The sequence below is a fragment of the Seriola lalandi genome, unplaced genomic scaffold, assembly GCF_002814215.2.
Source record: "Seriola lalandi dorsalis isolate HSWRI2012SDOR001 ecotype SW California unplaced genomic scaffold, Sedor1 jcf7180002054340, whole genome shotgun sequence".
Taxonomy (NCBI): Eukaryota; Metazoa; Chordata; class Actinopteri; order Carangiformes; family Carangidae; genus Seriola; species Seriola lalandi.
The window spans coordinates 53,890-67,292 of NW_019524893.1; the positions used below are offsets into that span (position 1 = coordinate 53,890).

A 13,403-nucleotide genomic window follows, 5' to 3' on the forward strand; every position below is an offset into this window, starting at 1 on the left:
GCCAAACTGACACAAGGGGCAAAAAGAGGCTGAGAGGCTTCAGAGATGGACAGAGAGAAGAGCCTCTTGTCACAGACACAGACCCACAGTTCGTGTAGAAATGTAGATTATAGAAGCTTCACCACAGCAGACACAAGTCCAGAACGACAACAGGAAACAACCAGAGAACAGCCTGATACCTGAGATCACAACCGCAACATGAACACAACCACCAGCTTCAGGTAATTCTTAGTCGATTCCTCTCTGCTCTGAAAAATACCAGAATAAACAACCACTCCAGGACTTTTATTTTGAAATACTGAGCTGCGATAGATTGAGTTTAGAATCTAAAAACAACCACAGCTGACCCCACAGGAAGCAGGGAGCCTACCTGTGTGTAGCGTCCACAGGTGAGTCCAGACCTCAGTCCTCGGTCCCTGACGAGGATCTGTGCCTCATGTGTGACAGATTACAGAGGATCCAGGTCTCTGCAGGTCCTGGATTTGCTGCAGCAGCTTGTCATTCTGCACGACTGACGTGTTTAAGCCTCTAATTAATGACTCGTTAGGGACAGGTGGGGGAGGGGCAGGGGGCGGGGCTTGTCTAGCTCTGTCTACTACAGAGACCTGCTTCTGCTCAGATCTGAGCTGAAGCTGTGGAGCTTCATGTTTTATTTATCAGACCATAAACTTCAAATACAATAAAACTTCATTACTGCCTTTTCCCTTCAGTACATACAACACAGAGGTCAGAGGTCACGTCCTGACCCCCACCTGCTGCTGGTTTGAGACCAGGAGCTTCTCCTGGCTCCTCAGGGACCTGGACTTGGTTCCAGTCCACAATCATGTATCTGTCACTAATCATCCGCTGTTAATGTTCACTAAGGCTGCAGCTAACGATTATTGATTAATCATTGATCCATTAATCATCAGGTCGATAAAACATCAGTTTTCTCCAACCAACAAAAATAAGAATATTCACTTTACTTTGAAAGGAAAGCAGCAAATATAGAAAATCTTTGGATTTAATTAAACCTAAAAAAATAAGTTAATCAATCAATCAATCAATCAATAAAATGATCGATCATTAAACAGTGAACATGTTGTGGTCTGTTCTTTTTGTTCCAGTGTAATTCTAAAGTTCATAACTTTACATTCAGTCCATGTGGCTACAGCTGAAATGATCTATCAATTAGTTGATTAATTGATTAGATAATTGCCATAAAGTTTATCTGCACTATTTTAACAATCGTTCACTTCAGATCTTTATTGTCCCACAGGAGCAAATTATTTCTGCAGCGAAGCAGCATGAAAACACACAAACACACATGACACCATACTGACCACCTGATGGTCAATAACTGTCACTGATCACTTATCGGCCTCTGTACATGATCAATAACCTCCAGATACTGTAACTCAGTCTGTGAACAAACTGACTTCAGGTCAGAAGATCAAACTGAATTCCTTTAAATAATCTGATTAATCCAGATTTAATGAGCCCGACACACACACACACACACACACACACACACACACAGTTTATGACATCATCATAAACATAATGTTTCCTGTCAGTGATAAACAGCTGATCAGCTGGTTCCTATGGAAACTATGAAATACGTGATTGTTAAATGTTTGTTTGACCTGGTTTTAAGAAGATCGACTACAGGAAGTGTCTTGTCCTGTCTCACCAACACTTCAAAATAATGTTCATTTTTCCATCAAAGAAAATCTGAAAATTGTCAGAACTGAGAAACTCAAACCTCTGAGACAAATAATCAATCAATCAATCAATCATTGAAACAGCTGTTAGTTATTTATCTGTCAATCAATGATGTAATTAATATTTAATTAGCTCTATTCAAAGGTTCAAATGTTTTAATGAGCGAACCAAAAACCTGCAGGAGAAGCTTCTGTCTCATATTGAATTTAATAACTTTATTGATAAGGAAATTTTGGTTTTCAGGTTTCAGACCTGTTCCAGACCTGATCCATGAGCTACAGGGTCAGAACCAGAACCTCCACCATGTGACCCTCAGTGTGAAGGTCTGTTGTAGTTTGATCTCAGTTTGTCTTCATCTGTCTCTTCTGTAAAGACACTGAGCAGCTGACCAGGAAGATTAGAAGAGAAAACAACACAGTGATAATGCACACACACACACACACACACACACACACACACACACACACACACACACACAGGATTAACAAACAGTCTCTTATTAAAATGTCACTAAACCCTGTGAACCTTTGATGTTTCCTCCTGCTGCTTTCAGGACCACATGGTTCCTACCGGTCAAAGGTCAAACACTCAGCACCTCACTGATCAATAAATCAATCAATCAATCTCTCTTCATACAGCACCTTCACAGTGCTTTACAAGTGAGTGACGAACACACGGGATCAAGATACAATAAAATAAAATAAAATTCTACACTAAATAAAAATAAAAAAAAAACATAAGAACAATAAAACAGTAAAATAAAAAAATAAATAAATAAAAAAAAGTTGAATTGAGAAAAAATGTGAAGAAAAAAAAATAATTAAAAAAATAATTTTAAATATTATTTTAAAAGAATTTACAAAAAATATTTAAAAAAAATATTTTCAAAAATAATTTAAAAAATGATAAAATTATAATTGCAAAAATAAAACACTGATAAATTATAATTTAAAAAAATATTTGAAATTATAAATATTGAAAGAAATTAAAAATCTATTTAAAAAATCATTAAAAAAAGAAATATAAAAAATATATAAGTGTAGAAATTAAATACTTAAAAAAGTAAAGACTACACAATCTGAAACATGAACCTGATGAAAGGTGCCAGACCAATAAACCTTGATTGATTGATTGATTCACTGAGTTTCAGTCTGACACTCGACTCCTGTCAAAACTCATCAGCTCCAGTTTCCGGTTTCTATCCCACAATTCAACACGGGCTGCTCCGACAGATCGTGGCAACACCTGGCAGGTACGGTTACATCACCCTGTCGTCACAGTAACCGACATCACACACAAACAGCAGCAGCTCCCGGGAGACGCCACGTTAACAGTCAGTGTGGGAAAACATGACGGATGTTTTTTCACCATTTCTCATGTTTTACAGAGAAAACGAAGAAATAAATAATAAAAATAATCAGAGTGACGCCTCTGCTCTTTCAATACAATCTGATAAGTGACTTCTTATTCATTTCTTTAGATTTAACCTTTGACCCTGGACTTATTCCAAGATACTGGAGCAGTTTACATGTAGTGGAAAATAATTTTAATTGATTTATTTATTTTGTGTTATTTACTTTTTCTTTTCCTTTTGGGTTTTCTCTTTTGTATTTTTGGTTTTGTTTTCTTTAGTTTTTTGTCTTATCTTTTCTTTTGTCTTTTCACTCATCCTGTTTGTGATATGTTCTTTTTTTAACTTAAGGACAGATGGAAAACTATAAAAAATAATGATAATAATACTACTTAAAAATAACAGGAAAAACAACAACAATAATAATAATAATCTCTTGTGGTTTAACTGGAACAAAATATGTTCTAACATCTATGTTCTATGCAATGAGCTATATATTGTATTTTATTTGTACTATGGTGTGGTTGGTGTCTACGGCGTAATGTGACTATAGTTTAATGTGACAGTTATTTTCTTATTCTTTCATCTTTTTCTCTGAAACCAGTGAAAAACAAACGTCAGAGTTTTCTCACAGTTCAATGAGACGTTTTCAAACCAAAAGATCAAGGACGAAGAATCAAGAACCTTCACATCTGACAAACTGATCTCTGGTTTTTTTCTTAGTTAAATGACTAAAATTATTATTTGATTAGAAAATTAGCTGCAGAATAAGTTTTGTTTCCTCTGAACTCAGAACTTTTCTGTTCAGGAAACATGTGAACGTTTCCTCCATCAGAGGTTCCTACAGAAATAAAACGTCCCCATCAGAGAGCCTGAGAGCTGGGAAACATCCAGAAATAGTCTGGACCACAGCAGCTGGACCCATGGTTCCCACGAAGACCAGAGTCCCAACAGAAAACAGATCCAGGACCAGCTGTGGACTTTAATCCTCCACTGCCTGACTCCAACAGGAAACTCTTCAAATGGGACGAAGCCACAGAAAAACAGCGACGGTTACACAACACACTCGGCTCAAAGGTCCTTAAGGGTTCAACATGCAGATGTGGGTTTCTAAGAGCCTGACGACCTTTGACCTCCAGATAAAACAGCTACCAGTGACATGAAGCACTGTTCAGAGTAAAACACTGACTACAGGTACAACTGCTGTGAATACTCAGAGGAAGTTCAACATTCAGAATTAAAACATTAAAGTTCAGATTCACTGATTTCCCATAATGCACCTCCAGCTCACGTCAAACACACCGGAGTTTAAAAACAAGAAGGTTTAGGAGTCACTTAGAGACGCTGACTGATCCTGGTCCCAAGCTGCTGCTGCTGCACAGACACACCCGGACGGACCCCCCACCCCTGGGTCCAGACCCTGGACCAGAGTCCTGCAGGCCTGTTCAGTGAGCCAGTCTTTGTGATGTCAGAAATGTCTTTGAATCATTTTAATAGTTGTCAAAATGACTCGCTGAGCTTTTTAAAGTTTAGAAATATAAAGTAAAGTGAAATAAAAACATAATTTCTGTAACAGGAGTCTCAAGTAAAAGGATGCAGAGCTCAAGATGAAGTTCAGTGGAGTACGTGGAGTGACCAGGTAATCTCACCTGAGACCTGGACTCATAACACCAATTACCTGGAGAGGTCACAGGAGGGAAATCTAATGAGCTGCTGCTTCATGTGTTCACCTTTACACCTGCTCTCAGGAGCTCGCTGTCCACTCCTCTTTTACTTTACACTAAATATTAATGTGGCCCAGCTCTGAGGAGGAGGAATCATTGAACAGTGTACAAGGAACTACGTGTGTTTTCCCGCTAAAACCAGGTGGGACCGCTGCTAGCTTAAACGGTTAATGTCCAAAACGTCGGTTGAAGTCAAAGACAACAGGAGCCGTTTGTTTTAAAGAGATAAACTAGCACCGGGCAGACCTTCCTCTAACCCCGGCTGCAACAATAAGGAGCCGAGCTATCTCTGTCATCCCTGGCAACAGCTCTCCATTCAGGCCAAACCAAACAAAAGGGCTCCGACACACCGGGCAGCGCCGGACACACAGCCGGGGACACACCGCCTGTGGACGGCGCCGCCTCACACACCTGAACGGCTACGTTAGCCTGGCTCGGCTCGGCTAGCTTGTTTTTGTCTTTGATTCAGGTAAATCCAGGTATCCTTTTCTTTCAGGGACAAACTGTGGGTCACTATGAGAAGAAGAAGCGTGGAGCTGCCAACAACCGTTATTTTCCACTAACACACAACGCGCCAAATCCCATTAGAGATTCTGGCGATTTAAGGTGAATTTGCGTCTCATCAAGTATAAATGTAGGATTAGATTTAAATGGGTCATTAACAGCTGTGATAGGTGGTTCTGTTCATTTCGGCACATTTGTGATCCACTGCTAGACGGTAAAGCTTGAATAAATTATTTAGGAAAACTTGGTTTTGGTTCACAACACTCAGTGTCGCCCACCGCGATGTGACGGTAATTTCGGGGTAAGAAGACGTAAGAAATAACACGTGAAGTGGTCATAAAAGTTCAATTTACATTAATTTAACACATTTGTGGTGTGATACGAACATGCCGAATTAACAACAAGACACTAACACTGCGTTAAATCTGGTAATCTCATGTGTACTTGTCTGTAAATAGCTACAGCATTAAGTAATCTAAGATTTCCAACGCAGTCTGGTGCGGGTGTTTCTCCGCTTGCTGCACCGCAGGGCTGCCGCTCCTTCCACGGAGCAGAAGGGCAGATCAAGTTGCTTCGGTGTGCATTGGCATTTTCTGTTAAGGTTGAACGTCACCACGAAGAATCTGATAAAATCATAATATATTTATAATGCACCGGATAATTAGATAATTAGAGACCCCCCCACCCCTTTTTATAATGAGCCCCCGGTTCATGTAACCGACAGACACGTCTGTCTCCGGGTGGAGCTGAGGGAGGAATGTTAAGTGCCCTGTTGAATCATTATAACAGTCTTACCTGCAGGTAAAGGGCTTCATCCAATAATCCGTTTATCGTTAGAAAAACATGGCACACATGAAACAAGCTGATATCTCCAGGTTTTCAGCGGCTCCTCCGGACTCTTTGTATCCGACAAAACTGAACTCTGGTTCGGACACAGAAGTTTTTCTTTAGCGGCTCAGCTCCGCGGGATGTGACTCGGATTAAACTACACTTGACTTTGAATTGTGTGGAAAAGCAGCAGCAGTCAACCTGCCCGGAGACCAGCGGGGGGGCGTGTCCCTGAGCGTTGACTGACAGGCAGTCCAGCTGCCTCGGAGGACACGCCCCTTCTGGTATCCAAGTTACACGCTGTTATACATGTAGTTCACTGCTGGAACTGAGTTTTTAAAGCAAAACATTAACTAGTAATTTGCAGAGTTGTAGTTTTAGATCCAAATCGCATTTAAGTTTTCTGTCATATATTTTTGTATATTAGTAATTTTAGTTAAAAAAAAAAAAAGAAAATTCTGGTTTGGGATTCCACATCTTATTTTGAATTTTTATAAACAAATAAAATGAACCCCATACTGTAGCCTGGTTTAGAAAAAGTGCCTTCCAGTCGACACTCTGGGACCTTGTCCCCCATTATGAACAGTCAGTGAAGGGGTCAGGACCCCCCCTGCTGGAGGCTGGACAGATTGAGCCTCACTGTATTCATGAGCTGCAGACTCAACAGGAAATACTGAAATATTATTTCTACTTTTCTTTTAATAGATGATTGTATGTTATTAATCTTTTACACCCGCACTACTGAGTCATTTAAAGGATCAGCTCACCCAAATTACAACATTAGCAAAGTGCACAGTCACAGTCAGCAGGTTGAATATGGACTGTTTCTTCACTGCTATTTTAAATGCGATGTTTCTGAGTCTCACACCTGGACACAGAAAACCAGAACTCTCTGACTGGACAGATTTTTATCTTTGTTGTGTATTTTGGACGAACTGCCCCTTTAAACCATCAAAACATTTCATTCATTTTAGTCCTTACTGTCTTTCTGTTTGCCCTGTGGTCTTCATCCAACTCTGTGGTTTTTGTTTTGAATATTTCTTTCTTTATATTTTCCACTATGGCCGTCCATGTCTTTATACTTTTAATGAAGGTTTTTCTGAAGTTTCTTCCTCAGGGAAGTTATTGATCTGTGATATTGGGCTGTTCAAATTAAACTGACTTAATGTTCGACAATTTACTGTTCTTTGTGTTGTAAATGTTCTGGTTTTGCAAATGTTCCTGCCAATTTTAAATCAGATAAAAATAATCTTATTAAAATCTTCCAGTTCTGTCCACATCACGAGGCTGTGACAGTAACAGCCACATGACAGCGCCCCCTATAGTCACATCACAATGGTTTCTACAGGGTTTCTGCAGGTCTTATAAATTCTTATACATCTTTGAATTCAGTTCCCTTTAGAAGGTTTTATAGTTTTAACGTTGCTGTACAAATGTCTTGAATATCTTTCCTGTCACAGAAACATCAGTTCTAACTTCAGTTGTTTGGAAACTCGTTGACTCTTATTAGTTTTACTTTTACTTAATAAAATTAAGTTTTTTAATTCATTAATCCATCCATCAGTTTCCAGCATCTGATCTGGATCCAGACCCCAGACTGAAAGAGACACAATAAACTGTTGTCTGTGGTTGTTTTGTCTCTTTGTCAGTGTTTTGTGTCTCTGTAGTTGTTTTCTGACTTTCATACAGAGGATCTGGTCCAGGGGCCCCTTGACTCTTTAAGAAAAAAAAACAATTTCCGCAGGATTATCTTTTACCAACTTTTCTTAAATAACAGAGATAAAGTGTGTCTGATATAAACCTGGTGTAAATGAAGAACCATGTGTAAAACCAACAGCTCATGTTTTCAGTGGGCTGTTCCTTTAAATCAGACAGTGACTGATATGAGAAACACACTCAGAGCCTCTTCATCATCATCATCATCATCATCATGTCTTTTACTGTTTATACACTGAATCAAATCCTCCAGACCACAGTAGTGCAAGATTAACTGTGAATATGTGAGTGATGATCCGTCTGTTGTCTGCACGCTCTCCAAGAGTCCCAGCCTCTTCACACTCACTAACCAGACCCACGTCCTCTCTGGTCTTTGTTTCCATGGCGACCCTCAGGACAGGTGAAGGGTTCAGTTCGTCCCTGCAGCTCCAACAACACCTGAGGTTACAGAATCTACAGACCAGAGCTGCTGAGACTCAGACCATCCTGATCCAGGTCCACATCTACAGGTTTCAGTTCAGTTCTGGTCCTTGAGCCTGTGAGAAAATCCTCCTCCTCCTCATCTTCATCATCAGGATGAAGATCCAGACAGAGTGAATTAATGAGCAGCTCTCACCCACAGACCAGACGAGACATTCAAAGGCTCAGAGTCAGTGAAAAGTGTCTGTCGTCCTGCTTCATCTCTCACACACACACTCACACTCTCTCTCACACGCACGCACGCACGCGCACACACACACACACACACACACACACACACACACACACAGCATCTCCAGGTTCATCAGCTGAACTTTTTAACACACCTTGATCAGGTTTTACATCACCTCCATTTCTCCAGTTTAAATTCATTAAATTTACATAATTTAAAAACAGAATAAATCAACTGTTGTAGATTTTAAAATCAAAAAATCATTGAATCTTCTTTTTGAAACTTTAACTGAATCTAAATGACTCCTGCAGCTGCAGATCAGCTTCAGTCCAGTTCATCCAGACCAGATCCACGTGGTTCAGGTCTGGAGACTGTGCTGGTCTTGTTCTCTCTGACCAGCCAGTCTGTCTGTTTCCCTCCTCTGAGGAGTGTACAGTCCAACCTCCTGCAGTACAGTGTCGTCATGGTGATGATCACAGGGTCTGTCATCATCAACCTTTAGCTTTCAGCTTCATTTACTCCCACTGCTTCAGGAGAGATGAGGTTATGTCTTTATTTGATCCCTGAAAATGTTCCAACATTATTTTTCAGTGTGAAATAAACTTTTTTTTTTTAACCTTTTAATGTTTTTCTCTGGACTTGATCCACTAACATTTCAATCTAAACTGGAGAAAAGGGGGCGGTGTAAAACCTGACTGGTACTTCCTGGTTCTGAAGGACCTATAGGGACAGGTGGTGTATTTGCGCCCTCTAGTGAGCTGTTCCTGTTACTGTCAGACCTGGTCTCAGTGGTCCTGGACTAGTGACCGTGATCACATGCCAACAGTGACAATTCCAATATAAACAGGCTGTAAATCAGCTGTAAATATTCTATAAAATAACATGTAGACTGAAGACTGAGAGAGACTCATTTAAATCAACACAGAACAGAGAATCAGCTGATTTAAGGTCAGAGACTTCAGCTGTTCTCTGACAGACTGTAGATGCAACATTAAAAACAGCCCGACTTCATCTCTCTGCAGGAGAAGCTGTTGCACCGATTCTCCCTCCACTCAGAAACCAGTATCTAACAGCTGCTGTCACTTTAAAACCTCTTATGATCAGGCTGATGTTCCAGATGTTAGATTCTGTATCTGTGTGACGCTCTGATGCTGCCTGTGTGTGTTTCTCTGTGTTCAACCGTCAGTGGAGTGAAGCTGCGTCCGTCAGACTCGTCCTGACCGTAGACCTGATCCAGGACCAGGTTCAGGAGACCTCAATGATCTCCATGCTGCCGGAGAAGCTCGACTGACTCCCCACCTTCCCCATCTCCTCTCTGGACCTGCTGTCCGTCATCCCGTCTCCGAACTCCATCTGACAGCTGCGTCGCTTCAGCTGCTTCTCGAAGCTGCTCTCCTCGTGCCAGCTCCGCCTCGAGTCCCCGCGGTCGCCCGTCCTCTGCCGGCTGCGCCGCCGCACCGCCTCAAGGCCGTGACTGCAGCTGTACGCCGCAAAGCCTCCGCCGCTGCCGCTCAGGATGGAGGTGGAGTAGAAACGTGTGGAGTCGGAGGAGAGGTACCAGCCGCCGGCCAGGGAGGAGGTTGAGACGGTAACGGGGCCCAGCAGGATGTCCGAGTGCCAGCCTTTCAGGGCGCCACCGAATCCGGGTTTGGCGAGGTGCTGCTGGCTGCGGGAGAGGCCGAACAGGAAGCTGGTGGCGTTTTCCTCCATGCTGCCACTGCGGTGCAGCTGCTGTGAACAGTTCGGAGCAGCAGGGGGAGGTTTGGTGAAGCCGCTAGAGGCCGGAGGCGCTCGCTCCGGGGCGTCGGCCTCCTCCTTGTCGGGGCTTTGCTCCGGAGTGGACTGCTCCGACACCTCCTCCACCGGTGAGAACTGGCACGGCTTACTGGTCGGCTCTTTGAAGGCAGAGGGTTTGTAGAAGTCGGCGGCGTCTCCTGATCCGCCGTGAGGGACGAACACGCGGTGGGCGGTGCCCCCGCCCGGCTCGCCGTACGACTTGATGTCCAGAGAGAAGGAGCGCTTCAGCCGGGCGTTGTCCTCGGCTCCGTCAGGGAGCTGCAGGCCGCTCAGAGCCTGAGCCAGCAGACGCTCCTCGGGGGTGTCGACCAACACGCAGGGCAGGGTGAGGGGCTCCAGCAGCGCCAGGCCGGGGCCCAGGGGGGGGTCCGGACAGGCCAGAGCCTCCCGGTCCTCAGGCTGGGGGGGGGCCTCAGCGCTGGGCTCCTGGGGATGGAGGGACTTGAGTTTAGTCTCTGTACCATGAGGACTCTTGATCTTCTTCTCAAAGTCCAGTAGCTGACCCAGGAAGTTGAAGTTAGGAGAGATGGTCGGACGCTTCTCCTTCACAAACCTGAGGGGGGGGGGGACACACACACGTCATTAGTGAGGATCATGACGAGCGTCTGTAATTAACAGTGACACAGAGGACGGATTAATGAGGCTTAGGACTCATTAACAGACGGTCTGTTGTTTGGATCGATGTGCAGAGGAATGTGGACGATGAGACTTCAAACAGGATCTGAACTCAAACTCTCGACTCTGCTGCATCAGCTGAAGAAGTCGTGTTAGCAGAGATAGCGTGTGATGCTAACGTTCAGTCCAGACTCAACAACTATGAACAGATTAAATAAGAAGTCCATAAGAAGATATAAAAACCATCTCAGTGTAGTTTTACATCTCCTCTCTCAGACTTCTCTCTGGAGCTCTAGTAACAACAGGTCGGTGAGCCAATCAGAAGAGAGGAGGCTCTGAGCCTCTCTTCTGATTGGCTGACTGTTTTCTGAGTGATCCAATAAAAATATATCAGATTTCAGGTAAAAACACTCAGAGAACCAAATCCTGGTTTGGATGGTGGGTCCAGGTGGGCGGGGCTTGGTGACTGCTTTGTTGTGACATCACAAAGTTCCAGAAGTCCTGACGGCTGGTTTTAAGGCTCAGTTTCTGAATACAGGCTGTGTGCATTTCTCTGTGGACTGAGGCTTTGATACTTTCACAGTATTAATATAGAAGCTAGAGCTGATCTATAATCACACTACACATGGACACAGACCTTTACACTGGAGGAGCTTTAATGTTTGACACTGTATCTGATCCAGTTCATAAATAAGGAGTCTGTAATTCATTTAAACTCAAATATGGAGGTTTTATTTCTTATTGTTTAGAAATATATTCAGACCAGATAGAAACATTATCAAAGGTTTTCAGTTAAAGCTGAAGCAGTCTGATGTGAACTCCTCGACCTCCACATCTGATTTTTGTGAATAATTTAATAATACTGTAATAAATCAGATGTTTAATATAAATACTTCTCTGTCAGCTCTCTTGGTAGTAAACCAGCCACCTGCTCCACAGTAAAAACACCAGCTGCTGGACAGGAAGTCAGTTCAGGACGTCTATGACAGTATAAGTCAGTGACTGATGATTCTGACCTGTACGCCTCGTCCAGAGACATGTCCATCCTCTTCATGATGTATGCGATGGCGATGGTGGCGGAGCGGGAGATCCCGGCCAGACAGTGAACCAGGACCCGGGCGTTGGAAGCTTTGGCCTTTTCTGAAACACAAGAGTTCAGACTGATTGAGAACTCGGATTATATCAAACTGCAGATCCTGGTTTTGTGTCTGTGGTGGTTTTTGCTGCTGACCTATGAACTCCACAGACCGGTCCAACCAGGGCAGGATCTTCTCACAGAACGAGTCGTTGACAGGGACTCTGAGGAAGTGGGAGTCTGGGATGAAGTCTGGTTTGGGGCAGGTGTTGCTGGCGTTCAGGACGTAGGCGATCTCGTTCTGCTGCATCAGATCCTGCAGAGAGAAACACACAAGAGAATATGATTTAAACTCCTTCTTCTATTTACTAAAAGATTCGCCTGATTTTCATCTTGATTTTTTGTCTGGCTGTTGTGTGTGATGTTCAAACTTTATTTTTTTGTGGACTTAAAGGGAATTCTAGTCCGTGTTGGCTTCAGAGGAAGACAGATCTGATGATGGAGGTTCATAGAAAAACATGTGAACATGTAGTTTGGTTTTGTTGTGAATAGTGTGTGTAACGACTGTGGCAGTAATTTAACATCATGGGAGTTGAACAGTGATCTATCAGCAATGGTCAGGTTAATCTTTACTGAGTCAGAGACACTGAGGTCACTAGAGGTCAGATCAGAGCTGTGATCAGGTGATTCTGATGTAAACTAACAGCAGCTGATCAGCCAGTTACTGGAGAGAAATATTAGTGTTGATTTTTTTTTATTTTGTCCAGTTGTTTTCGATTTAAAAAACTCCTTTAGGATACTATGACCTGGACAAATGAGAATATACACAGGCCTGTTGATTTTTTAGTTTCGACAAAGACGACCTCCACTAACATCATGAACAATTAACACTTAGTTAACCTGTTATCAGACAAGCTGTTGGTCAGTCTGTCTGAACAGCTCCTCCTGTTTATTTTGCTGTACCTTGTTGAGGACGTCTCTCTGGCAGCCCAGGTACAGGTGAGGCAGGATGCGGGTCGGCCCGATGTTGGTGACAGGCAGACAGGGCTGAGAGATACAGGAGGGAACCAGGGTGGACTTCCCCTCACACAGACCAGGGAACAGGTGGGAGAACTCTGAGAACCCACCTGGAAGAACCACAGACAGACAGTTAGTGTCAGAGATGAGGAACGACGACCAGAGAAGATCCAACACCTGGAGGAACATTTCAGCTGGTTTTAGTCTTAGTCAGGAGGCAACGACACACCCAGCTCCAGCTTTTACTGATGCTGCTCAAAACCAGACTGACCCAGACTGAACCAGACTGAACCAGACTAAACCAGACTGAACCAGACTAAACCAGACTAAACCAGACTGAACCAGACTGAACCAGACTAAACCAGACTGAACCAGACTGAACCAGACTGACCCAGACTGAACCAGACTGAACCAGACTGA

The 13,403-nt window shown here is 43.1% G+C and overlaps 2 protein-coding genes across 6 annotated transcripts in view; both read right to left on the reverse strand.

Annotated features, from left to right (window-relative positions):
- The window catches only part of eps8a (EGFR pathway substrate 8a, signaling adaptor), a 34,349-nt gene extending 27,942 nt beyond the window's left edge, over nt 1-6,407 (reverse strand). The window contains exon 1 of one of the 4 annotated variants that reach the window (XM_087174343.1): nt 6,079-6,407. The gene's annotated coding sequence lies outside the window, so the exon portion shown is untranslated. Of the gene's footprint in view, nt 1-370; nt 517-6,078 lie in introns of those variants that run through there. The other 3 variants (XM_023407609.2, XM_087174344.1, XM_087174341.1) reach the window with 3 other exon arrangements.
- Nucleotides 6,408-8,021: 1,614 nt separating this feature from the next.
- The window catches only part of dusp16 (dual specificity phosphatase 16), a 10,939-nt gene continuing 5,557 nt past the window's right edge, over nt 8,022-13,403 (reverse strand). The window contains exons 1-4 of one of the 2 annotated variants that reach the window (XM_023407612.2): nt 12,930-13,242; nt 12,123-12,282; nt 11,908-12,031; nt 8,022-10,829 (exon numbers count right to left, since the gene is read on the reverse strand). In XM_023407612.2, the coding sequence (XP_023263380.1) occupies nt 9,725-10,829; nt 11,908-12,031; nt 12,123-12,282; nt 12,930-13,172 (1,632 nt within the window). In that variant the 5' untranslated portion in view covers nt 13,173-13,242 and the 3' untranslated portion in view covers nt 8,022-9,724. Of the gene's footprint in view, nt 10,830-11,907; nt 12,032-12,122; nt 12,283-12,929; nt 13,243-13,403 lie in introns of those variants that run through there. The other variant, XM_023407611.2, reaches the window with a different exon arrangement.